The sequence below is a fragment of the Sturnira hondurensis genome, unplaced genomic scaffold (genome assembly GCF_014824575.4).
Source record: "Sturnira hondurensis isolate 20B ecotype Veracruz unplaced genomic scaffold, ASM1482457v3 Scaffold0001872, whole genome shotgun sequence".
NCBI lineage: Eukaryota > Metazoa > Chordata > Mammalia > Chiroptera > Phyllostomidae > Sturnira > Sturnira hondurensis.
In genome coordinates this window covers 12573390-12600115 of record NW_028074503.1, presented here as the reverse complement: position 1 = coordinate 12600115, position 26726 = coordinate 12573390, and the positions used below count along the sequence as shown (strand labels likewise).

The window sequence follows — 26726 nt, the reverse complement described above, 5'->3', positions numbered from 1 at the left end:
TTACCTTTTGTGTCCAAACTCAACAACTTCCTTGCTCCCAAAGTATGCCTTTATCACCAAGACCGCTCTCTTAGCTAAGAGATGCACCCAGGAGAGATGCACCATATCTCTCAAGGAGAACATTTTAATTTCACTTCAACTTCCTGGTTAATGTAGATGATGAAATAATGGAGTTTCAAGAAAAGGTCTATAACATATTTTTGGTGTAAAATCAAACAGAATCTCATGCTAGTTCTCAAAGGCTCTGGCAGTCTACATCTGTTGTCTAGTAGGAAAAATTATTCAGTGTTGCTTAAATTTATTTGTAGCGTTTTATCATTATTTAAAATGAGGTATAATAATTGTTGGCTCAAATAGCTGTCATACTAGAAATTAAATTTAATAAAATTCAATTGAAGGAACACTTATTAAGTTTATTATTTTTCAAAGTATTGTACCAAAGATTGTAAAAATAATGAGAAGGTAAGTGAAAGGAATAATCTGAACAATAACTAATTTCTCACTGCCAGTGTTTAACTCTGTTCAGAATATATTTAACATCTTTAGAAGCAGGGGAATCTAATATCTTGTCTCCCTCTGGGCAGTAATTTTAGACTTTACTGGATAAGTCTATAGGTTCCTTCAATGTGCTCTTACTACTTCCTATATTCTAGCCCTTAGTTTGGGCTTTTACTGACTTTTACTTAGAATTTTTACAGTAAGCCTCATCACTCATCTCCAGTTTCTGCCCTTTTCCTTCTCTCCTAGGAAATATTTTAAGGCTTAGCTCTGGTTGTACCATTCTCCATTGCCTACTGAGGAAAATCCATGCTTCCACTCATGAAAACCAATGCTTGAACTTGAGTCTCCTAATCTTTAGCCTTATATCCTGATCTCTGGCTCCTCTGAGTCCTGTGCTGCAGCCACACTGGGCTGCATACAATTCCAGAATATTCCCCTGGCTGTCTTGTGCGTGCCTTGACTTGGCCCACACCCTTCATCAGCTACACCCTTCAGTACACTGTCTTCAAGGCACCACATGCGCACACACCCGCTCCCAAGGACGCCCACTCTGAGCTCTCAGGTGGAATTACTTTCCCCCTTTGTTGTTCCCAGACACCATCACATGTCTATAGGCCATTTGTGCCACTCTGCATTTCCCACAGTTACTAATGAAGAGGTTGTCCCCTCCATTTTTTAGGTAAACCTTTGGTTAGACCTCAGGGGATAGGAAGGTCTTTGAAATGATAAGCTACATTTTATGTTAAGGGTCACATGTGTTTTCAGGGGAATGGGTCAGTGGCTTTCAGCAGATTTTCCCAAAGATACATGGTGAAAGAAGCTTAAGAACCACATTGCTAAATTATGAGCAACTTGGAAACATGCACTATGTCTTGTTCAGCTTTCTATTCCTCATGCACAATGCCTATTTGCATAATGCCTCATTCAAACTGGGTGTTTAATGATGCTTGGGGAATGGAACAGGGTGCCTAGTGTTTGGCATACACTATGTGAAATCCCTAGAATCTTTCCCTTTGCCTCATGTTCTAAAGCAGCTCAATGGGATGCATTGAGTATGGTTTCCCAGAGTACCTTTACTATTCTTTGTCTACCATGACTTGAGCAGATGGCCACTAGACGCCAGATGCCACATTTCGAGAGAAGAGCATCCACAGGGCTAGCAACCACGAGAACTGTCTTCTACTTTTCCTTTGTAGCTGCTGATCTCAGTGCCCTGCATCTTGTGTCCATCTGGCTAACACCAAAGAGCGGGCAAGCAACAATCAGCTTGGAAGGGTTAGTTTTTCTGCACTCACCCTGTTCTGCTTAAATATGTAATTAATCATCTTTGTGCAATGAGAGTAAATAATATGATGGAAAAGAGAAAATACACATCAACTCAGAAAATAGCTATGGCCCAGTTTGCTAGTGCATGGAACACTGTCGGGGAGATGGGCTAGCATTTGGGAAGAACAGGTCACTGGATGGCTAATCTGCAGTACAGGTTATGCAGATCTAGAATATGGGAAGTCAGTCTTTTGTAGGAAAAAAACACTTTAAAAGTTAGCAGTAAATACTGCTGAGGAAATCTCCAGGGCAGAAAGCCAAGATACACAGTAGGTAATGTTATCGATCTGGCTTTGTGCCTTTTCAGGATCTTGGCTCCACCTCTTTCTCCAGTCCTGTAGAAGTGAGTGTCACGATGTAGACTTTGTGCAGCTACAGCCAGACAGCAGTGGGCCTCGGGGTCTTGCTGCATGCCTCTGCTGCCTCAGGTGAACACCCGGAACCTACCGAACAATCTCGCATGTGCGACCCCAAAGCACAAGCGCAGGCCACCCTTGGCCAATGCAGGGAAGAGCACCCGGATCAGTACCCTAGAAGTTCCTGCATCATCTGTGGATTCTCTTTTCTTGTTCCAGTTCTGCTCTGGATTCAGCATCCAAATAAATAGCTTCCAGACAAGCCTTGCCGTGGAGCCTGCTTTCTGGAGAAACACAGGGAGGAGCACTGATTCTAATCAAGCCCCTGTCCATCACTGATTGAACAGTCCCGGAATAATAAACGAGAAAAAATCAGTATGACCGTGTTCAGAGAGGATTCTGATTCTGTTTGGTCACACAGTTTTTCCTCAGCTTATCCTTCTCCACAATACAGTATCAGTTATTGTGCAGTGTCAAATTTGACAAATAAATTGCATCATACTTCTTCTTACGTTGAAGTTCATTATTTTCCTGAGAAACTAAGCTGCTTGGGACTCCTGTCATCACTGACTTTGTAGCAGGCTGTGTGGTCCACATCCTTGCCTTTTGGTGACAAGGCTTGACAGACATGTAGGACAGAGACTGTTTACCATGGCTCTTGGCTAATATCTGGAAGTTAGATGTTAAGTTCCCAACTACATGATTTTATCCGGTATTTATCCAAGGGAAGCCACTTAATATTGCTCTCCTTATCTGAACAAACAGAACTTCTCAGAGGTAAAGCAGAAGTCCTGGCCCAACACTACGAATGAATAAAAATAGCTATAGACTTTATTTATTTCAATAGCTATAGCTATATCTGCATTGGATTTCTTTTAAACACTCTACTTAAGAAGTAATTTTTTTCTTTAGAAAATGAACTTTTGCTGTGGGAACCAAAATGCTAGATACAAGTTTATATAGTAAAGTTCTAGGGTTTATCTACCACTTGATAGTACAAAATCAGAAGCTTTATAATAAATAGAACACATTCATTAGATTCTAAACTTGAGGTTTTTCTAATACTAAATTTGTACACCAAGGAATATCACCAGGCTTTCCCCACCATGGTCTAGCGCAATGCTAGGCAGGCAGTAAATCTCAGTCCATACTTGTTGAATGGTAAATGGGTGACAGGTAACAACCATAAATGTCAACCAAGCCTGGATGAGGAGTAAATCAAGGTGACATCAGGAGTGGCTTCCCTGCAGTATGACAGGTGTGGTAATATGGGAGGGGCCATTCTCCCATCCCTGTCCTCAGAGCCCTGAGATCCAGGGAGCCGGGCTGTGGGACGGCTGCACCCTCTGTGCATCTCTTCATTGCTCTGATGCCTGGCCCTGGGCTGATCGGCAGGCTCCCAAGGACGTAGCTTGGCAGGCCACTTAGACAAGGTCATCGAGCCTTCCTTTGGCACCTGTCAGATGGGGCTGAGGACGCTCGAAGGCATTCCTCTGTATGTACCACTCTTCCCCAGCTGACTGGGGCATTTAAAGATGAATCACTTTCCTAAACTGTGAGAGTGAAAGCGCTCAGTTTGCATAGCTTCCTGGTGTAATGCAGAAGCAGGGGACACGGAAGGAAGCTGATGGATGTCACATCCCGATTTCTGGAAACAAGACTCCAGGTGTTCACTTAGTTTGCAGGTTGGACAGTGACAGCAGATTGATCAGATAAAGCTTCTGGCACTCTCTAAAATTAAATGTACTAAAAAGAAACCAGAACCCTGATTTTTTAGGATCTCAAAAATAAAAGCAATTAAAAGGAAGAGCAGAAGTTTGCTCTGATTAAGGGGAAACAATTTCTCCCAGGTCCAGGGTGCCCAGAGAGGAGCGGGCTCCCACTGCCGAGTCACTCAGTGGAAGACTTGAATGGGCTTCTGCTACCACCACCAACTTCCCCACAGGGAATTTCTGGGAATGCTGAATTCTACCAATGAACTTCTCTTTATTCTAAATACATGACTAGAATCATTTGGCATAAGGAATGAAAATGAGCGTCAAAACCATTTGGAACAATACAAAGATAATTATGCTCCAAGGGTTTTCACGGGCTACTTTATTTCTCTAATGAAACATTCCTGCTCTCCCGTCCGACTTTTTGAATGGAGACAGCCCTTCTATCTTTCTCTTTTAAATACTTCTCCTCTGGAAGACTATACTTTCAGGGATCATTTTGATAGTTCGTTAAATACTTCTCCTTTGGGGCATCTCTTTCTCTGCCTGAAATTTTTACTTTAAATTTATTTTTTTTACCCAATGTTCTATATGTCATTATCTGGAAAACAGAAAAGTTGATGGTCTGAGCAGTGCGATAGGCAGGGCCCAAAAATGCCGACCCACCCCGGCCCCCTGGGTTTCTGGCCCACAGTGTTCACCTTCCCTCAGTTATTAAATCAAACAGGAGTCTGGGTACTGCTGCGATGGGATTTTGTAGATATACTTAAGGTCCTGAATCGGCTGTCCTTAAGGTAGGGAGAGTATCTGGGTGGGCCTGACCTAATCACATGAATACTTTAAAAAGGAAGAGTTTTCTCTGGCTGGTCATAGAGGAGGAAGTCAGAGAAACTCCGGCTGGCCCGGAAGAAGCAGAGAACACGCATGCTCTGGACAGGCTGTGGAGTCACCTGGTGAGGAATGGGGTGGTCTCTAGGAATGAGGGTAGTACCCTGACTGTCAGCGAGGAAGGGGGCCCTGAGTGCCAGATGAGAACTGCAGACCCAGCCAGCACTCTGATTTCGGCCCGTGAAACCCTGAGCTGAGAGTCATGCTGTGCCGCCTATCTGACCTACGGAAACTGGGGAAGTAAATGGGTGTTGTTTTAAGCTGCTAAGTGTGTGGTAATTTGTTATACAATGATAGAAAACTGACACAGGCAGCCCAAAATCCACATACTTAAGCATGAGGCAGAGAGAAGGAATGTACTGGAACACTAGCTTGAAAAAAATGAATGGGATATTAGTATTTATTACTAAGAAATACCTAAATACCACTCCTGCAGCATAAGACTAGTCACCTGGATGGTGCAAAATGAATTTAGTGGAGCCTGTTCATTCATTCACAGAAAACTATTCACTCAGGTCTTACTACATGTAGAGCACTCACATGGATTAACTTTGCAGGGATAGAGAAACCTTTACATCAACAGGTATTTGCATTTTTTGGTTCATAAGAGATGCTGAAAGTTTAGAGCTATTAAAGACAAAGGCTTATGTGCTAACCTTAAATTATATCTGGATGAGGGATACTTTTAAAAAATAGCTCATTTACTAGAGGAAGGATATTTTGAGATACAAATGTATGCCCTTTCACCTTTCCCTTGAAACAAAATTTTAATTAAATTGTTGTTGACATGAGTGATAGGAAGAAAATTCACACTGCGGCCAGAAGAACCAAAAGATGGTTCAATGTCGGTTGTGGGCGTTGCCTCCTTACTTTTGCTCCACTGTTAAACAGGAGGAAGCAGGTTTTTGATTTATTTCTCCTATTGCTTTTCATTGTTCCTGAACTTACGGCTGCGTCCCATTGACTTCCAAGTGATTTCAGAAGAAATAACTGCTGACGTTGCAGGGTGTCTGGATCGTGAACTATGTCCGCACGGACTGAGAAAATAATGCTGCAGCGGAAAAGTTATTTGAGATAAAGGCCAAAGTGTTACCATTGGCTCACCTGCTTGTAGATTGTACATCAATTATGCATTTTTGTGGAAAATCACTGGGAAATCTGGAAGCTAAAGAGAACGCTATTGCTTAGAAAGGAGAACTAGGGATATATCTGTATTCTTTATCCTGTACCATTTTTCCCAGAGAATAAAATAGCCAACTTGTTCCCTAGTTTGTAGAGAGATTTGTCCCTTTTTACTGGAGAACATGCTGGTACGGCACGGCGAAGGAGAGTATGCCAAGCACGGAGGTGAATGGTGAGGGCAAGAAGCTGATCTGGAAAACAAATCCTTTGAGTAAAGTTGAAATCTTTTGGCCTTAAAAAAGACAGATGAGCTTCTGGCAACTCTTCTTTTATTGAGGAGGTCAGTAAATTTTTTTTTTGGACATAGGGGCATCACCTTATAATGGATTAATATTCCATTGGCATATATGGGGTGGGCAAAAGTAGGTTTACAGTTTGTATGAAAAATAATATAATAATAAATACTAATACAAGAATAAACTCTTGTGTTTCACATACTCAACTATAAATCTATTTTCACCAGCCTGCATATATTGAGAGGAAAAAAATTTCTACAACATTCTGAGGATAACATTAAAAATACAATAAGTGAGTACAGTTTTTAGAATGCGGGACTATTAATGAACAGACTGGAATTCTTTTTTCCGAGAGAAAAACATTTTGCTTAATTGGGGTTACAACTCAGTCTTCCTTTTCCCTAATTTCAAATAGGTTACAAATCTTCATCTGTAAAAACTATTCTTAGTTCAGTCTACACAAAGACAGGTGCTGGGCCCACCCAGTCCATGGGCCACAGAGTTCTGGCCTCGGACAGAAAGACTTTTACAACACTGGGAACCAGTGGCTCTCGGCCTCCACAGGAATTGCATTAGAGGAAATGAACTTGGACATCGGGGATAGGGACCAATGCTCTGGATGGGAAACCATAAAGAGAGTGAGCAAGGGCTTTGGGGCAGGAAATACGGGAAATTAACTAACACTTCTGATCTTTAAATTCAGGTAAGAAAGAAATCTCCTAAAAATCTATACTCTCTATGCTATATACCAACAACGTTTTTTTCAAGATGATGACTTTACAAGGGTCAGTTTTTATGTTCTTTCTTCCATTTCATAGTTTTTAAGTTTAGTTCTGGTAATACATAAAATAAATTTGACCCGTTAATAATGTCTGGGCCTAAAAATAAACAACCCATTTTCAGTTAAGGTCTATCCATTTCTATGAAGTAAACACTACATAAGAGTTTCCAATAAAGCAATGCAGTCAGGAATACATGATATGGACTCGTTCTTATTTCTTTAGCTGCAGAATAAAACTCCATTACAAGGCACCGCGATTTATTCTGGGCTAGGTTTTACTGCAGACAGAAGTTATCTTCCTGTAATACAGGGGTATTTAATATTGCGAATATTATGGCACACGAACACCAGCGCTCCTGGTTCCCTTCCTAGAAGAAAGGCTCTGACTTCGAGTAAAATAAGCCGGGGTGAACTGTGTTAGCACCGAGCAAGCACCTCAGCATCACAACTGTCACATTTATTGTCAGGAAGGGAAACTCAGCAAACACATATAGTCCTTGCATTTCACACTTCTGATCAACGTAGAAACAATTTGGAAAAGAAGCTTAATTTCAGCAGAAGATATGCTTACATTTCTTTCTGGAGCCTCAGTGTTGTCTAGTTTGTATAGAATATATCTTTTCTCATCCTAAAATGTGCAAAATTTGTAAAATACATTGTAAAGCAAATAATACTTCTCTGCTTACTGTCTACTGCTTCTTTAAGCCTCAGCCTGGTTACCTCCCTGTGCAGGAAAGTCCTCTCAGCAGCCCCCACACCGAGGTCAGGGCGCTGCCTCCTCGGTGCTCCCACCACGCCATGCACACATTCCTGTAATTACACTTCTATACTGTTTTATAAGTCTGTTTAAAAGTCCATCTACCCACACAGACCCCGGACAACTTCACAGTAGGGATTGCATGTTATCTACCATCGCTCTGTCCCTGGTACCTAGCACAGTACCAAACATAGAGCAGGTTTTCATTATAAGTTTACTAAATTCAGAGGTAAATGAATGGGCTGCTGGACAGGTGTGAAGTTTCTCTTTTTACTCAGGGATGGGCTACCACTATTTTTCAAGATGGTGTTTTCCCTACTGTTTTCCAAGAAGGCCAGTGTGACCATGCCACGATTCTGGATATAGGGTAAGGATGAGGACCAGAAAAGAATAGGAAGAGGAAAAAAGAGATGTCCAAGAAAGAGAAAGGGCCTTTATCAGAGAACAGGAGGAATGGCATATGGCCTGTGGGCTGCTGAACCCAGCGGGGGCCGACAGAGTGTGCCCTCTGTAGTGCTGGTGCAGGGCTGACAAACCACGAGGAGCCTTTTTCCCCCCTCCCCTCCCTTCCCATCCCCTCCCGTCCCCTCCCCTCCATCTATCATCTCTCTCTCTCTCTCTCTCTCTCTTTCCTTTCTTAGCATTCTGTAATGCCATTTTGAAATTTGGAAACTTCCTACTAAGGGAGTCTAAGCAGCCCAAGGAAGGCTCTTCCTGGCAATGCTTCAAGGAGACTAGACTCTTATCCTTGCTCCTTCTCCTCCCCCCTCTATGTTGAGGGCCATTGTAATGAGTTTTTAAAAAGGGGAGGATCCCATCACTTTTTCATTGCTGAAAACATGGAGATTCTTCTTTTTGTCTGAACATGGGTGATGAGGTTGAGGGGGAGGGAGAGCTTTGCTTCTGTGGGAGCCTTTTCCTTGCCCTTGAACACCAAACCTGCAAATACCCAGACTGCAAATACAACCACAGATTCCTTCCCACGTCCAGAGTGATTTTTCTCACTGCTTTTTTGTGGGGGAGGGGCACTGGTTTCACTTTCTGTGAGGAATCAAAACATGTCCATGATGTTGGACCAACCTATGTTTTTTCTCCATTCTTCTCCTGCCCCGGATTTCAGCCCCATCCTTCTGGGGCCGGAGCATAGCTGCAGATGAGATGAGCGGCGTGAGGAATAGGTGCACCCTGCCCATATCCAGAGCCATGATCAGCTATGTGCCTAGAAGCGTGGGTGGGGGGCGGCCTGCCTGTGCTCCAAGAAACATCTGCTGGAAACTCTGGGTGGGTTTCCATGTTCACCCAGCAGCTAATCCTCATGGGAGTTAATCAAGAGCTATGTGTATGCACTCAGAAAAACATTGTGGTTTTCATTTTTTAATGCATCCAATTTTTAAATGCATATTAATTAGAAAATGAGAAGAGTTTTAATTTTTTACAGCAATCTGTTTTTAAAACAAAGTAACATTTTTTTCCCAGGAGATAATGAGTGCAGTAAGATGGTGGAAGCAGTGACCCAGCAGGGAGTGTAAATCTGCCCACAGTGATTAGTGATCTAACTTGTTGCTTACATTTTAAAATTTGGGAAAAAGCTGAAGCAAGTTCCTTTGAGTCTTTAAGTATTTTTGTCTCTTGCTATTGTCTGATGTAAGCATATATAGTTAATATTTTGATACCAAGGATTAATTTTCTAGTTTCAGAAGGAAATTTGATTGTTTTCTAGGAGCTTTACAAGCATTTTCTTATACTCGTAATGGAAGCACAAATGTAAGCAGGACTCAAAGTTTGATATTTTATAAAGTTCTTGGAGACCATTTTGATGGCACCACATTTACTACACCAAGACTAGAGAAAAGAAGGAAAATATCCATCCAGCTTTAAAACATTCCACCAGGAGGCTGGAACACTTTACTTTACCAGTCTGGAGTCATTAGGCCTTTAGAATTACTAGGAATAGTCTTGCTGCCTCTGTAGATCATAATACACTTTTCCATGTTGTGTAAACATATTTTTGTCAACTCTTTCAAGAAAACCTAGTTTTAACAGACAAAGTAACAAGTGTAAACATACAGGCTACGTGAGGGTGATGTCCCCAAACAACTGGCTTACTTACAGTTGCATTTCTTCTGTACGAACCGGAGCTTGCATGCTGTTCTGTAGGTGGAGAGTCGGATACGGTCCAGATCTTGAGCCCCTGGGGGAAATGTGTGCAGACGGTATTGGTATTCCATGTGTGCAGACAGGAATTGATGACATTTACAAATAAAACAACTATAAATACAACCCATACCTTAACCTCGTTTTTATTAGAATATAAATATAAGTTTAAGACTTGAAAGGGTCTGTCCCATATCCCACAGGTTCTCAGGGAAGAGAGCACATGCAATCAGTGCTGAAGATCAGAGTGTCACCCGTGTCCATGGTCAAGAAGCACAACCTCAGCCCCGTGGTGTCTGACACTTTGGAGGACAATCTGCTCAAGCTGTGACTTGTAACATCATTAGATAATCATCCTCACTCACTCACTAGTCACTAGAACAAGGCTGTGAGGTGAGCACATGATGGATGTTGGGCATTTTTTTCTGCCAGCCCAGAAGGCCAGAGCTTTTAAAGTCCTAGTTTTCTCATCTGGAAAATAGGAATGATGATTCTGCTACTACTTACATCATAGGGGTGGAAGGATAAATGAACGACTATACCCAAAGCACCGAGCGCACTGTCTGGCACACAGTAAGTGTGATGTGGGTATTCATTATTATTACTAGTATCTCACCTGCAATCTTTCCCGTCAACCTCAGAGAAGGCTCCTTTATAAAAACAGCCACTACTCTGACATTGTGGTTTCCATCTCCTTTTTTAAAAAATATTCTATTTATCTTTAGAGGGGAAGGGAAGGAGAGAAGGAGAGAAACATCAATGTATGGTTGCCTCTAGTGAGTTCCCTGCCAGGAACTGGCCTGCAACCCAGGCATGTGCCCTGACTGGGAATCGAACCGCAATCGTGTGGTTCGCAGGCCCGCGCTCAATCCACTGAGCCACACCAGCTAGGGCTCCATCTCCTTTTTAACAAAGAGGAACATGCCCCCATATTTTTGAGCTACTTCCCCTACTCCACTCAGGAATCCAGCATGGCTTACAATGCTCACAGCACTGAGTCCGAATGTTCTTCTGCTCAGCGTGCAAGCTCCTCTGTAGGCTCTTTCCATTTATCTACCCAACAATAGTTCCCACTACTCTACCACAGAACCTCTTCCCGGCAGGTGGGCTGCTTGTTACAGAACCTGAGTTTCCTCTAAACAGGCTAATCTTTAGGCTGTGTCCAGCACACATCAGACTTTCAAGAAACATCAGTTCTCTGCTTCTAAATTTTTGGCTCTCTTGAAGCCCATGTTTATGGTTCATAACAGATACAGAGGCACTTAGCTATAGTTTGATATGCATTTTTTTCAGCATTTTGTTATTGTTGTTCAAGTACAGTTTTCTGACTTTTCCCCCAACCCTTCTCTACCACCCCAACCCTCCCCATATTTAGACATCTACTGAACTTTCTCTTAACAAGTAAAAGTGCTACGTAAATGCTTAGAATATAATAGTTAAGGTAGAGAATAAATGAACTGGCCTGCAAGTAAGTACATTAGGAGGCCAATTAAATCCTCTTCTAATGGAACTCAGGATAAATTAACAAGTGTCCTCACTGAGAGCATTTAGCATTCCCTCTACTCAGACTGATCTCTTTGGATTCATTTAAAAATACTAGCAATACTCCTCCATTACTTAACATTAATTCTTGTAAAAGTTAATTACTTGGCCAACAGGTTCAATGATACCGAGTACTTGAAGGGTCAACAAGGTAAGGACTTACTTCACCCAATGGAGACATTCTCTTAAACGTGTTCTCAAGGGGTTGACCTCTTAGTCAATGGCCATGTAGGATGACTTGCAATGATAGGGTTGACCATAACACAGTGAAACATAAATGGACTAGTGTAAACTTTGACAAGTTTTTATCTGGTGTCTAATTTTCTCATGTGTAAAATGGGGATAATATCAATTTTATTGGCTGGTAACCTCCGGAGCTGGGACATAGTGAGCACTTAGTGGCAAGCAGACGGGCCTCCTTAAAAGTCTTCCTGTGCCATCTCTGAGCAAGAGTAAGTGAAAAAAAATTTCTTTTTTATATTTGAGTTTTAACTTGCCTCTCTGTTACTTCAATCCATTTGACCCAGTTTCCCTTCGGCAGCCACGTCATCTTTTCTCCCCGGCACTTGATAATTTATTGCCCAAACATTGGAAAGCTGCTATCATCATTATTAGCATCTTCATTACCATCTGAAGATCATGTACAGAAGTCCCTGTTAGTGTGAGTGTAGAATTTAGCTGGGAGGTAGCTTCTCCTTGAGGTGTTAGGTCAAAGAGGTTCAACGGCACGGCCATTTCAAGTGTAAGGTCTACCACTGAGCACGGCGCACAGGAAGCCTTCAATGCACAGACATGGCTATTATCATTCTCATTATTATCAGGCAAGGATTTGAGACCCTAACCGTTCTAGTCATCCTGTTCCACGACTGGGTAATATCTCCTTGAAACGAGATATACGAGATTAACATAACTGTCATAGATAATGTCCCACCTGTATAGAATACATAGAAAGCAACTACTTTGGTTTTGATAAGGACACTTGCTAATGCAGTTCCACTGTTTGGACTCTTATTAAGCTTGCAGTTCACTGAGAAGCAAGTTTTGAAAAATCATATGTGCTTTGTTAAATCGGACTTTTTTCTATTTTCTATTTTAATGTTTATTTGGGGCCTAAAGGTAGGATTTCATACTCATCTGGTTAGTGTCTTTTAATTTTTAGCTCATGCTTCTAACCATTCTGATAATTTTTAAAATTTTGATTTTGTCACTGGCGTTTCCAAGGGGCTTCCCGGGTTCAAGTCCTCTGTCAATGGGAGAGGCTTACATGGGAGATGAGCACTCCAGGATGCCAAGAACCAGGCAGAGCAACTGGCAGAAATACCCGAATGGTACATCTGCCTCTTTCTCTGGACAAGGGCGTCATTTTATTAATACTGAGTTTGGGCCAACAGTCAGGAGTGTCACAATATTTGTAAATAGTCCTTTAGAAGAAGATATTTGACACATAGATTATTTGTGTAAGATTTTCAAGAATAATGATTGAAGCCCCAGGTATAAAAGGACTATTAAATGTCTGAGTTTCACCAAGATGTGAGCCTTGGAGAACAGAAACCCTGGCTCCTCTGCCCCTCCCTCTCACAGAGGTCCTGGTGGTATTTGGCAAGCTACCAGGATCAGTGGAAAGGGAAGTCATGATGTGCACTTAATGGACACTCTGTTTTATTTAAGAATCAGGAAGAGGCCTGGAGGTCTGTCAGTGTTTCCTATTCGTGTAAGTTCTTCCCGACTGAGGATGTAAGCCCTCAACACTAAAAGGGATGTGGTGGTCAATGAAATTAGCTTTTCCAATATAGTGGTGCACTATCTTGCACAGACAATGTGAGTAGCAACCACAAGATCCACAATGGGTTCTGGGACCAAAAACACAAAACAAAAAACTGACCTGAACCTGGTATGCAGGCACCTGCTCTTGTTTATTCACCTGTTTAACATAAATTTCTTTGTTTCTTCCTTAATAAACCATGAACTTGATTCAGTTATACATGTGTGGTCTCTTCTTGAAGGCCTATAAATTGATAGTGTACCTGGGAGGAGTTGCATGTCTTCTGTGTCCAAGTTACTGCTTACACCCAAGGACCTGTCCAGGGCTGCAACCAGAGTCTCCCAGCACACAGCTAGAGGCCATCCTCTGAGTCGTTGCCCCATTACTTATTCTGTGGATGTGGCCACCACACTACCTTTCAGTCCACCTAATTGTATGGCGATCCAGCCCACGTCTCTCCAACACATGCACCATCCAAGAGACTTTGTTAGTATGTTGCTGAGGTTAAGGTTGATTTTTATTCTATGATATTTTCCTGAGCTAATGGCCTAGTAGCCTTATTAAGAAGAATAATTAGTTGTCTTAATTCCTCTATAAAAAGATGGAATTTGAATAAATAAATAAGAAAGTGAGGCCAGTAGAGCAATCCTGATTCCTAGAATGGTGAAATGTCTAGGGTTACCTCCATCTCTCTGTTCATAATTGGGGAAAAAATCCATTTTATCAGGAAACCTGCTTTGAATTCATTCCCTAGACTCCCAAGAATCCATATTCTCCTCTTTAGGTAAACATGAGCACAGCCTTTCCCTTTTGTTTGTTGCAATGTTCTCTTCATTATTTCTCAAAATCACGGATAGCGGTTTTTCCCATTATTATCATAATACTGGTATATAATTCTTTAAAACATGAAGGTTCAACTCATTTAAATAGTACCTGAGATTTGCTTCATAATTAAACAGTAAAGGCTGAGGATAAATAATTAAAGGTATGAATGAATACTATTTTCTACACTTTTGCTTACATTTGAAACTTGTCATAATAGAAATTTAAAGCTAATTCATTTAAGGCAACCTGATGCTCTTGCACTGTTTCCTCGAACCTCTCATATCCACGTTGGAGTGGGTAGGAAGTGTCACAGAGGAAAGCAAAGACACACTTAGGACAGTGACTTTCAAACTTTTCCATCTCGTGGCAATCAAACTAATTACTAAAATTCTGTGGCACACCACAAAATATATTTTTTGCCAATCTGACAAAAATAGGTATCATTTTTGATTCACTCACACCAATGGTTGTTGCTGTGCTGGCTGTTGTCATTTTTTAACTTGACGACCTTAGAAAAAAGAGGCCAGTGCCCCAGACTGAACAGTCAGGTATTGCACTTTTTAGAAAAACTGAATTTATTGAAGTTGCATTTAGCTCTTCTTTTCAAGATTTTTTTGTCTTCCTTTTCTATTGCTGTCCCTTTTTCCCAGTTTCTCCTCAACCCCTTTCTCCCTTCCCCCTACATTCTTTCCTTTCTTCCACTCACTTATCTATCCATCTAACTAACCATCCATCCAGTCTTAGCTAATTTTTTGCTTTAGCTTCATTACACGCTGAGTAGTTAACACAAATCATATATGCTTTGCCTTCTATGTTATTTATTTATTTATTTATTTATTTATCTTTAGAGAAGGAGGGAAGAAGAGAGGAAGAGAAACATCAATGTATGGTTGCTTCTTGTGCATCCCCTGCTGCGAACTGGCCCCTGCCGGGAACTGGCCTGCAACCCAGGCATGTGCCCTGACTGGGAATCGAACCGCGATCGTCTGGTTCGCAGGCTCGTGCTCAATCCACTGAGCTACGCCAGCCAGGGCCGCCTTCTATGTTTTGATAGTTCATTTAAAACCTTTTATATAATCATTCAGATTCTTAAACATCTCATTCATTTTTAAAAGTCATTCAATAAATATTTACATAATAAAGATGAAGTTCATGAGCCTTGTGTCTGAAGCCTTTCATGCTTGATGACTGACTGAATGTGTGTATGGGCATATGAGAGAGAGGGGAGGGAAGGGTTTAAAGAAGTTTGACATCAAAGATAATGCTCAGATTTCTACCTTAGACAACTCAGTGGGACGGGGTGTGGTCCTCAGTGAGTTAAGGTGAAAACAGGGAGGAACAAGAGTGAGGATGAGTGAAGGCAAAGAGTTTAATTTTCTGCTTAAACAGTCTGAGTTGCCTGTGGAAGGTCCAAGCGAAGCCATCCAGTGACAATCAGATATATGAGTATGGTTAGTCCTGACCATGGAATACATTCCAGGAATTATTAACAAATGTATAAAATGTAACAGTGCGTCTTGGCTGGGCCAAGACTGGAAATATTTTTCCAAGAGGAAACTGTGTGCACAGGTAAGGGTATGCCATATTCTAGGTATCTGAATGAGGCACACAGTGGGACAGCAGCTTCCTTTCCACTTGTCAACAGTGCCTAGCTGTTTGGTCGGTGCTTCAAGACTGCACGGCTGTGCAAACATGGGTAAGCAGAACCTTGGCAGGGACACTGGCTCTTTTGTGATGAGTTAGTTAATGGTGAGCCTATGTTGAGCTGCTTCATCAGTAGAAGCAGCTTAACCTGCTTATAGGAAACAGTGCAAGAGCATCAGGTTGCCTTAAATGAATTAGCTTTAAATTTCTATTATGACAAGTTTCAAATGTAAGCAAAAGTGTAGAAAATAGTATTCATTCATACCTTTAATTATTTATCCTCAGCCTTTACTGTTTAATTATGAAGCAAATCTCAGGTACTATTTAAATGAGTTGAACCTTCATGTTTTAAAGAATTATATACCAGTATTATGATAATAATGGGAAAAACCGCTATCCGTGATTTTGAGAAATAATGAAGAGAACATTGCAACAAACAAAAGGGAAAGGCTGTACTCATGTTTACCTAAAGAGGAGAATATGGATTCTTGGGAGTCTAGGGGATGAATTCGAAGCAGGTTTCCTGATAAAATGGATTTTTCCCCCGATTATGAACAGAGATGGAGGTAACCCTAGACATTTCACCATTCTAGGAATCAGGGTTGCTCTACTGATTTCACTTTCTTATTCATTTATTCAAATTCCGTATTTTTTGACAGTGAGGAAGCAAGGCTGGAAGGGACATGGATTGGGTTTATATGCTGACTTTTTTCAATAAACTGGTTCATGAGAATATCAGAGGCAGTTTTAAAGAAACTCTTGGAAGCTTGAGAGCCATAATGATGGCGAAGCCTTGACAGAAAGTCAAACTGTATGTCAAAATAATTGGTCAAGAACAAAACTTCAGTAAAATCTGACTTCAGGGGTTTGGAAGATATGAAGAACCAAAAAACAAAAACAAAAGCCAACGAACAAAAAATAACAAAGTAGAGCGGTCAGAAAAAGCAAAGGACCAGACTAGGCGGGTGGTGACAGAAAAGAGAATTTGCAGGATAGTGACCCATGGTGTTAACAACTTAAAGAGGCTGAAAAGCATAAGAGATGAAGAAGAAGTAAAAATAGTCACTGTACCCACTGTGGCCTGTGGTCCTGGGACCAGTCATGTAATCCTTCTGAACCTTTGAAGTCAGTTTTCCTAAAACTCATAGCGTGCATTGCAAAACCGTGCTCTGGGTTCCGTTCCAACAATTTACCAGTGACTACAGCACATGTTCTGAGGAGTCTGCCTTCGAATGATCCAACAGGGCTTGCTGAGCTCCTACATTTGCTTCCTTTGATTTCTGGTCCCTCCTTCACTGAGAGGCCACTCTGCTTTCTCCCCAAGCCCACTCTCTGCCTGTCAGGCAGCCTTCCAAATTATGAAAGAGTGTTTTCCAACCATTTTTCTCTCATTAAAACCTATCTATCCTGTGCCCTGGAGGCTTCTAAACCAACACTGATTCAGCATCTGAGGGAAATGGATTTGAAGGTGAGGTCTAGGGTCTGTCCCTGAGGAGGAGTTCATGACCATGAGTGACACCGATATGTTCACAAGTTCGTATGCGTTGAGAGCAGGAAAACAGAGGAGGTGAGTTTAATTCCAAGAACAAACTATTTATTCTGCTAACATCCAGTGTGGTAAACTTGTTTGAGCAGATAAAGTTGTTCAACGCCTGGAAAGGCCAAGGTGAGGATGTCATTTGCATTTAACCAGTCTTTTCAGGTTTAACCTAAGTGCCAGATAAACCGGTAACTAGGACATTATACTGAAGGTCCTTTTCAGTTAAAGGCAACTTGCCCATAATTTGTTTAACCAAAGTGGGTAGGCATGGAGTTGCCATTGTTGTTGTTCTGTATATGAGGCCAGTATTCTGCGTATTTGTGAGTCTGTGTCACTCTTGATTTCATTTCTGTGCTGTTTCTACTTTCTGCTTTGTCGTTATAAGCTCAGCGTAAATGTTTACTGCACATGTTCTGCAATCACCTGAATTTGCCAAAGTCTCTTATCAGTTGTTCTTCGTATTAATTGTTATTTTCTGTTCTTGGCCTTTATAAAGCTAATATGCCTTAATGTTCCCCTCAGCTTGACTAAACTTGAGTCAGGCTTCTTCCTGACTCGGGGCCTCTGAACTGCCTTTTCTTAGAGCATTTACTTCAGTAAACTTTCTATTGTAAATTCTTTATCTGCCCCATGGAGATATAAATCTCCCAACTTTTAGCCAGTTTTACAGTGCAGGAATACCTTTTTCAAGAACGTGGGAGCCATCCATTTGAAATGTAATAACTGAAGGAGCTCTCCCAATCTCTGCGGGAGGGCAGAGACCTAACTTTCTAATTGTGACAAGTAGCAAACACAGTTGACCACCTTCCCACTAACAGCCTTCAATACTTCTACATCAGCTCACCCCAGTCCTCAAACAGTCTCCTCCTGCCTTTTGTTCCTGTGGATTTGCATTCAACTTCTCTCCCTTGTTGCAATAGTCTTGTGGTTGGCAGGCCCGCGCTCAATCCACTGAGCTACACCAGCCAGGGTTAGTCTTGAATAAAGTCTTCCTTGCCTTCCTAACTCCTTCATATGCAATTTTTCTTTGACATTTGTAATTTCCAAAACAAAGAATCTTTTTGGCTCTTTGTTTTGCTGTTTTTGAAAAAATATTTCTAGAGAATACTTAGTTGACCAGACTTACAAGTTTCTCCTTTTTAAGCTCCTTCTCTAGACATCAGAATTCTCGGAAGAAGTTACTTGCCCAGTCTCTATGTCAGTTTTCTCTGAAAATAGTTTCCTTGTCTTTCTTGGGTGCTCTGCTGGTAGAGCTGAGGTAACTCATATATTTTTGAACTATTTAACACGTTCTCAAGGAGATTACCTTCCTCTTCTGTGAGACAGTCTATCTATCAAAATCAATTTCTCCTCTTGAAACCTGCCAATTGTTTTATCTGGGAGAACCCTACTTACTGTGGACACGTTCTACTTGGTGTTGGTTTGAACGTGATGCTCGTGAATGGATTGTCAAGGTGAGATGTGTTTACCTGTTTTTGGCCCAAATCACAGTCTCTTACTCAAGGAAGACACATATTTGTGTGGTTTTAACTACTCATTAAAGAGGAGAACTCATAACATGATTTAATAAAGTAGAAAACAACCTTAAGAAGTTTCTATAAAAAATTAAGTTACAATTTGGAAAAGAAACACACAATTTTCCTAAGTCTCTCTAACTTGAAAAATTTAGAGCTCTCTCTTTCTGTGGCTATAAAACTTATGTTGATCTTTCTGTGACTTGACAACATTAATTCAAAAAACATGTGTGACATATGTATTTGTGCTAGGCACTGTGCCATGAATGATGTCCTTAAACTCAGATATATATTAAAGATTTAAAGATTATATTTAAAGGTTATTAAATAATCATAGTTTTATAATTCTTAAGTGTGTTAGCTGATATAGTCTTTAATGTAGCAATGATAAATTCAAACATTTCCCTTAAGACTTTACTGCTTTTGATGTTAAATATTTTTTTCTTTTTTTTGTTGAAACACTGGTCCATGATGTATGTGGCTCTTGCCTTCCTAGTCTAAGAACTTATGATATGGAAGGATATCTGTTCTGCTTTATATTTTGTTTATATTTCTGCTTTATATTTTATTATGGGCAGGTAGTAATGAGGTTCCTTTCTCTGTTAGATTTGTATCAACAAGGTCATAATTCTAGGTGTCTTGCCATGACAGAATAAAGACACAGTACCAAATACGGCCTAGGAAATTGGAAAGTCATGGCTACAACCATCACAGGCACTTTAGACTTTCTTTCTTCCTTCCTTCCTTCCTTCTTCCTTCCTTCCTTCCTTCCTTCCTTCCTTCCTTCCTTCCTTCCTTTTCCCTTCCTTCCAGATTTCATTTATTTATTTTTAGAGAGGGAGAAAGAGAGGGAGAGAAACATTAATCTGTGGTTGCCTCTTGCATGCCCTTACTGGGGACCTGGACCACAACCCAGGTATGTGCCCTGACTGGGAATCAAACTGGTGACCCTTTGGTTCGCAGGCCAGCACTCAGTCCACTGAACTACACCAGCCCAGGCTAGACATGGTTCTAAAAGTGAAAAATGCAAGGAGCATGATTGAGATTCTCCACATCAAGTTTAATTTTTTTCCTCTTTGTTAGTTCTGGCACTGACTTGGTGCCACCAGATTATTGGGGAGCGATAAAGGAAAATNGTATCAACAAGGTCATAATTCTAGGTGTCTTGCCATGACAGAATGAAGACACAGTACCAAATATGGCCTAGTAAATTGGAAGGTCATGGCTACAACCATCACAGGCACTTTAGACTTCCTTCCTTCCTTCCTTCCTTCCTTCCTTCCTTCCTTCCTTCCTTCCTTCCTTCCTTCCTTCCTTCCTTTCTTTCTCTTTCTTTCTTTCTTTCTTTCTTTCTTTCTTTCTTTCTTTCTTTCTTTCTTTCTTTCTTTCTTTCTTTCTTTCTTTCTTTCTTTCTTCTCTCTCTCTCTCTCTCTCCTTCCTTCCTTCCTTCCTTCCTTTTCCCTTCCTTCCAGATTTCATTTATTTATTTTTAGAGAGGGAGAAAGAGAGGGAGAGACACATTAATCTGTGGTTGCCTCTTGCATGCCCTTACTGGGGACCTGGACCACAACCCAGGTATGTGCCCTGACTGGGAATCAAACTGGTGACCCTTTGGCTCGCAGGCCGGCACTCAGTCCACTGAACTACACCAGCCCAGGCTAGACATGGTTCTAAAAGTGAAAAATGCAAGGAGCATGATTGAGATTCTCCACATCAAGTTTAATTTTTTTCCTCTTTGTTAGTTCTAGCACTGACTTGGTGCCACCAGATTATTGGGGAGCGATAAAGGAAAATATGAATCTTATTATCTAGGACTTTTCATTTATCTGTGCTAACCCTCATTCTTGACAATCAGTTCTACTATTCAGTGGAAATCTAATTTTGTCTACTGCCTTTGCAGGGGAAAAGGCTTACAACCCACTTTTGCTCATCTTCATTCTTATACAGGGAAAAAGAGATAAAAAGACAATAAGAGGATTGGACTCTTCTCCTTATAACATTTAATTTGAGATGTGTGTTTTCCTCTCAATGTGGAGTTTTTCTGCCTCATGAATAAGAAACATGGTCTATAAGGGAGCCACTACCAACTAATTATTCACACAGCAACCATGTATTTACATAAACCAGTAGCCTTATTTAATGGGTTCTCTCCACTGGAGTCAGTCTCGTTTTGGTTTCCTTCAATGACAGTAGACCTCTGAGCTCTTTTTAACTTTTGTTTAACTTCTTTTGTTTTGTTTAATTTTTTAGCCACTGGTTTGTAACACAGATTCTTCCCCTCTGCACGAAGTCTAAATGACAGCTTAGAGTTTGGTCTGGTAATCATGCCTGACTCCTCTTTCCCATATAAACATATGATATCATTTTGTAGGTGAGACATTCAAGAATTCATTCCACAAATACTATCAATGTCACAGCCTACAATATGCTGGACACTGGGATAGTGTAGAGAGATGACCATAGACTTTAAAGTTTAGTGGACTGTATCAATACCAGTACTAAATAGTGTTTATAAAGTTGTTTGTGTGTATGTGTGTGTGTGTGTGTGTGTGTGTGTATATATATATATATATACATATATTTAGGCACATGGAATTTTTGTGTGTGTATATATATATACACATATATATGTGTATATATATATACACATATGTTTTTGTGTATATATACACATATATATACACATATATATATACACACATATATTTTTATGTGTGTATATATATATATATTTAGGCACATGGAATTTTTTTTCAGATTAAATACACAGTGTAGTAACAAATTACAATGCTTTGCTAATTTATTTTATAAGAGGCAAAAATGCCCAAGTTTACACTTTATGCAAGAAATTTGGGATTCTAATATAAGTACACAGGTCATAGGATTTCACGTACATTCAGTGGACACTGTGGGGTTTTCCTGAAAAGTTCCATACTTACTCATCTCTGCAAACAGCTGTCTTCTTTCTGCCATAGTATTTCCTCTTTTCCCACTATCTTCAATCATTCTGTGAGACAAAACAGGTACATTGTAGATCACCTTCCTGCTAATGAGGCAAACAGTCATATCTATGTAAACACATTTGCTGCAGCTATGCCATAAACACAGAGATAAGCTATTTAACCCTGTTTTAAATATATAGTTCTACTTTTATTAACTTAAATTGCTGTACATATTTCCCCCTATATAATGTAGTTGGAGTTGGTTGAGGGGGGATACATGTTTTACTTTCTAAAACAAAAATATTCACAGTAGAAGATCATCTCATATTACAACTAAACATAACCATTCAGAGTCTGTTAGGTGATTCATTTTTACATATATAGATTCTTCTTTAATTTTGAGAGTTTCTATGAAGAATATAAAGCAGACATAATGAATCCCATTTAACAAATGATGAGACTGAAAGTCTCATGAACTTAGTGAAGTGAAAGGCACAGACGTTTGAACTCCACGACTGGTATGCCTTCAACCACATTCTGCTGCAAATTGTCCCTTGTGCACCAAAACATCAATTTAGAAGCAGGTTATTTTCTAAATGTTTACTTCTAAGTTGAGTGTTTGGAACACACAACAGTTTTTCTACACATAATTTCATGCACGGGGTTAGGTTCACAACTCTCCATGCAAATAAAAATACTGTCTGCAGTGGAACTATCTTAAAAATACCAACACTAAAAATGGAGAATGAAAAAAATACAAAAATTTTTCACTTGAGGAAAAAGGAAGTAATGAGAAAGTTAATGGAAATGTTGCTTGGTCTGATAGAGGGCTTGGGCTAAATGTTAAGGGTTTTACAGGTTGATGGAGTTGATTTTTTATTATACCTAATTATGCTTTTAAAAACTAAAGTTTCATATATACACATATGTGCATACATTTAGATCTGTCCCATTATATTTTGATTCTTGGGCATAGTAGATATAAGGCATAGCTGATCTTTTTTTGCCTTTCACTAGAGCCTGCTCTTTTCCAATATGGTTTTTGTCCATGCTTTTTTTTTTTTTTTTTTGGCCTGGCTTGCCCTCTCTCTATGCTTAGCAAACTTACAGTTACCCTTCAGGTCTCAATTTAGGTGTATCTTCCTTTGAAATCCCCTCTAATTCCCTATGATTGGCTGGGTTTGCTGCCTTTCCTCCGGGCCTCCATAGCTGACTANTGCTCTTTTCCAATATGGTTTTTGTCCATGCTTTTTTTTTTTTTTTTTTTTTGGCCTGGCTTGCCCTCTCTCTATGCTTAGCAAACTTACAGTTACCCTTCAGGTCTCAATTTAGGTGTATCTTCCTTTGAAATCCCCTCTAATTCCCTATGATTGGCTGGGTTTGCTGCCTTTCCTCCGGGCCTCCATAGCTGACTATGCCTTTCTCTCAATGCTGAGCTTAACGAATCTTTACTGAGTACCTTTTGTACTCCTGACCCCAAGCGAAGCTCTGGTCATAAAACAGGGATCTAGTCACAGTTCCCATCCTCCAGGTGCTTACACTCTAGTGGAGCAGCTACAAAAGCCTAAAAGCAGAATGAGGTAACTATAGCTGTAGAAATGAAAGGAAAGGTATATGAAATTGAGAGAGGTTGATTACCTGGGGATAAATTGAGCAGAACTACTCGCAGAAGGCAGATGGAAAGGTTAGAGTGCTCTGTACAAAATGACTCATCTGAGAATAAAAGGAAAAACTGGTGGTGAAAACCAGTGTGAAGTCAGCCAAACAGCCTCACTAGTTCCTTTTGATTCAAGGATCATTTGCCTATTGTCAGAGAAGAAAAGAAGGGCACGGATCAGCCTCAGTTTACAGAGTTAAGAGAAGTGTGTACCCCTTCCCAATGGGTGGTAATTGAACCAGGGTCAGGTTGAACGATAACCAAAAAGGAACAGAGTTACTCATGAAGCTTTGGTAACAATTCACTGCTGAACATGACCAAATACTTTCTTTTTATAAGATTTTAATCATGCAGGTATGGTTGATATCTAGAGATCTGGAGAAAAACAGCCGTCCTGGTTCACATAACTCTATCTTTTTTACTCCAGAGGAAGAGGGCAGATAAGAATCTGACATTCACAAAATAATGTGGATGGCTATAGCTCCAAATTTTTATCTCAAGAGGATCAGAAGTAGAGTAAAAAAAAAAAAGACAGGGGAGAGAACAATGATTTGTTCCTCCATCTGTCTAAATATTGGAACAAGATAAAAAAAAAACATTGAAAATAAACCACAAAGGATGGCAGGTTGGAAAGCTCTGAAATGAAAATGTCAGGGAGGTAAAGACAGGCTTCTGAACTCCCAGGGCTTCAGTTTGCACTACTTGGTTGGTACTGATGGTCACATCTCTTTTTCTAGTTAACGTTTTGTGTCTCTCTTCAAGGTTTTTGAAAGCAGCAATCTCAAGAATTCTAAATTCTTCACAGTGCCCAGCAAAATCCAATCAACAAATGCGATGTATATTTAGTTAAAAAAAGAAGTAAAACAAAAATAGAGTGGAAATAAAAATAAGAGCTAAGTTTGCTTTCTGTGAAATGGACTTTCAATTATATTTTCAAAAACTGACTTATAAAAGAGTGAGATTCAATTTGCACTAGTTTCAGAAATTAATTATTTGAAATGAGAGAAGCTAATTTATATTTATGATCTAGAGCCACATATTTTAAAGCCAAACCTTGTCTTATGAAACAGAAGTTGAAATAAATGCAAACAACACCGATGTTACCTTTCAGTCTACTCATCACCATCTTTTGGCTAATTAACCCATAGAAGAGCCATTATTAGCCACACAACAGGTATTAATTCTCACTTCTCAGTTAGATGTCTACTGTATCAGGAAAAGAAGAAAAAACTCAGTGGTGTGAAATAATAGAAAGCACAAAATATAATTATGAATATAAAAGGAAAAATTACATACTTCTCATTCACCCCCGCATCACTTGGGGGGCATCACTGTTAGGTAAAATTGAGAATACTCATTTATTACCTATTAATGACAGTCATGGGAGCGAAAAAGGAGGGGCATGCTAGTTTATGGGTTACACTGATTCAATAGGCGGACTCGTGGGCAAAGCAAGCTCACGGGTCTCAACAGGCGAGGAGCACCACTGTGGGCGCCTTGGCTTCCCATTTAACTTGAGACACATAATGCCCGACCACATCCTCACGCCTTTAGTAAAAGGGAAGAGCCACACTGTCAGTAGGGGAAGAAAGGAGGGCTTTTACAGAGCAATTTTGCTTCTGAAATTGTGAAGCTTGGCTTTTTATGAATTTCCGTGTAACTGTAGCTGCCCCAAGTCCTATGCAGGAGATGAAGGGGAAAACAACCCATCTGTGATAACATGATGTCACAGGCTGGGTGGCGCACCAACAGGCCTAACTGGTTAGTGTCTGTTGCTCCTTCGTGTAGATGAGATACTTACAACCTTAGAATTGACTGGAAGGTTACATACATGTCAAGAGAGCAAAAAGTAAAACAAAAACAAAAACAAAAAAACTAAGAAGAGTAAATAAGCAATGGTCAGATGTTTACTAGAGCTCAGTCCCATGAATTATACAGGGTGTGTGTTGTTTTCACTGAAGAGAATCTCTCCACTCATTTCCTTAAGAAGTATTTGTAATGTAGCTATAATTCATCAGACACTCTGCTAGTTTCTTGAGACCCCAAGATTAATAAGACACGATCCTTTCCCTTAAGAAACTCATAGTCTATAAGAGGAAACAAATTATTTTAACATAATTACAATATGGTGTAGTATGTACAACAATGAAAGCATGTACTGGTAGGTAATGAAGTTTATTTCTAGGTCTGTACTGCTAGATAGGGAAGGCATTGAAGAATGGGTGACTCTGGAACAGTTTTAAAGGAGGAATAGGAATTTTCCAGACAGAAAAGAATGAACTCAGGGTAATTATAGTTAGAAGGAATCATGAACAAACATGGAATTTCAAAAAGTGTATTAGGTGCACTTGGGAATTGGGATTCCCTCAGCATCCCTGGGCACAAGCGTGCATGGACATGTTGGGGAGGCGAACAGGCGTCGGACGTAGAGAGCCTCAGTTGTCATATCTGGACAGGACAGGTTTTCCCCTGGGAGACCGGGTGCCACCCACCATTTATGTAGGGAATTGATGTGTTCAGATTTAGATTCTGTCAAGGTGGCTCCGCATGGTGAGTGAAGGAGAGACAGGGTAGGCAGGGTGGTGGGGGGTGGGAGCACGTGATGAAGGGAAGAGTCCGGTTAGTTGGATATTTCCATGCATGATTCAGGACCACAAATATTCTGTTTTATGCTGAAGGATCGATTTGAGATAGATTGAGGACACAGTCATAGTAAGCGGTGATTGGCAGGTCACACGGAGAAGAGCAGAGAGCGCCTGAGCTTTTTGCTTTCCCATAGCACCTCACACACGATGGGAACCGATCTGCAGCCCTCGTGGCAACAACGAGTCAGTGGGAGGTGAGTTCACTAAGCTGCCCTTGTTCCGGCCTGGTCATCAAAACAGGGCTGTAAACAGGATCGGGAGAGTCCCAACTCTTTGCCCTTATATATGGGGGAGGAATGAAGTAACAGAGAAGAACAGTGTGGAGACCGCAAGATACAAAGAATAAATCTAAATGTAGCACATAGATTGTTAGAAGAAAAGTGAACTGTCTTTTGGAACAGTAAGAGTAAATTCACACTGAAATACTGTAATTGAAATATTACATCCCAAAGTAACTTCCTTCGCACATCAAATCCAACATCACCCATAATATACCTTTCTCTTCCCCATGACACAGAAGACATTTGAAAGGTAGAAGCTTACCCTAATGGTATCTTACACTTGTGTATATTTCCAAAGACTCTAAAATGCTTTTCCCTATAACCTTGTGAACAGGTAGGGGAGATGATTCACAGGCCAAAAGGAGAATGGAAGGGCCCACGGCTTTCTCAAATTTCACTGAGAAATTCCTCTAGTTCTTAATGAAATTCTCCTATTTTAAAACATAGTTATACTGGAAATAGTCATGGTGATTAAAAT

General features: G+C 40.4%; 1 protein-coding gene across 24 annotated transcripts in view; it reads right to left on the bottom strand.

Moving 5' to 3' along the window:
• Window positions 1–26726, bottom strand: part of DTNA (dystrobrevin alpha) — a 364229-nt gene that overhangs the window by 104006 nt on the left and 233497 nt on the right. For all 24 annotated transcript variants that reach the window (XM_037032686.1, XM_037032731.1, XM_037032679.1 and 21 more), the window contains 2 exons: window positions 21663–21730; window positions 9853–9933 (listed from right to left, as the gene is read on the bottom strand). In XM_037032686.1, coding sequence (XP_036888581.1) covers window positions 9853–9933; window positions 21663–21729 — 148 coding nt within the window. In that variant the 5' untranslated portion in view covers window position 21730. The remainder of the gene's footprint in view (window positions 1–9852; window positions 9934–21662; window positions 21731–26726) is intronic.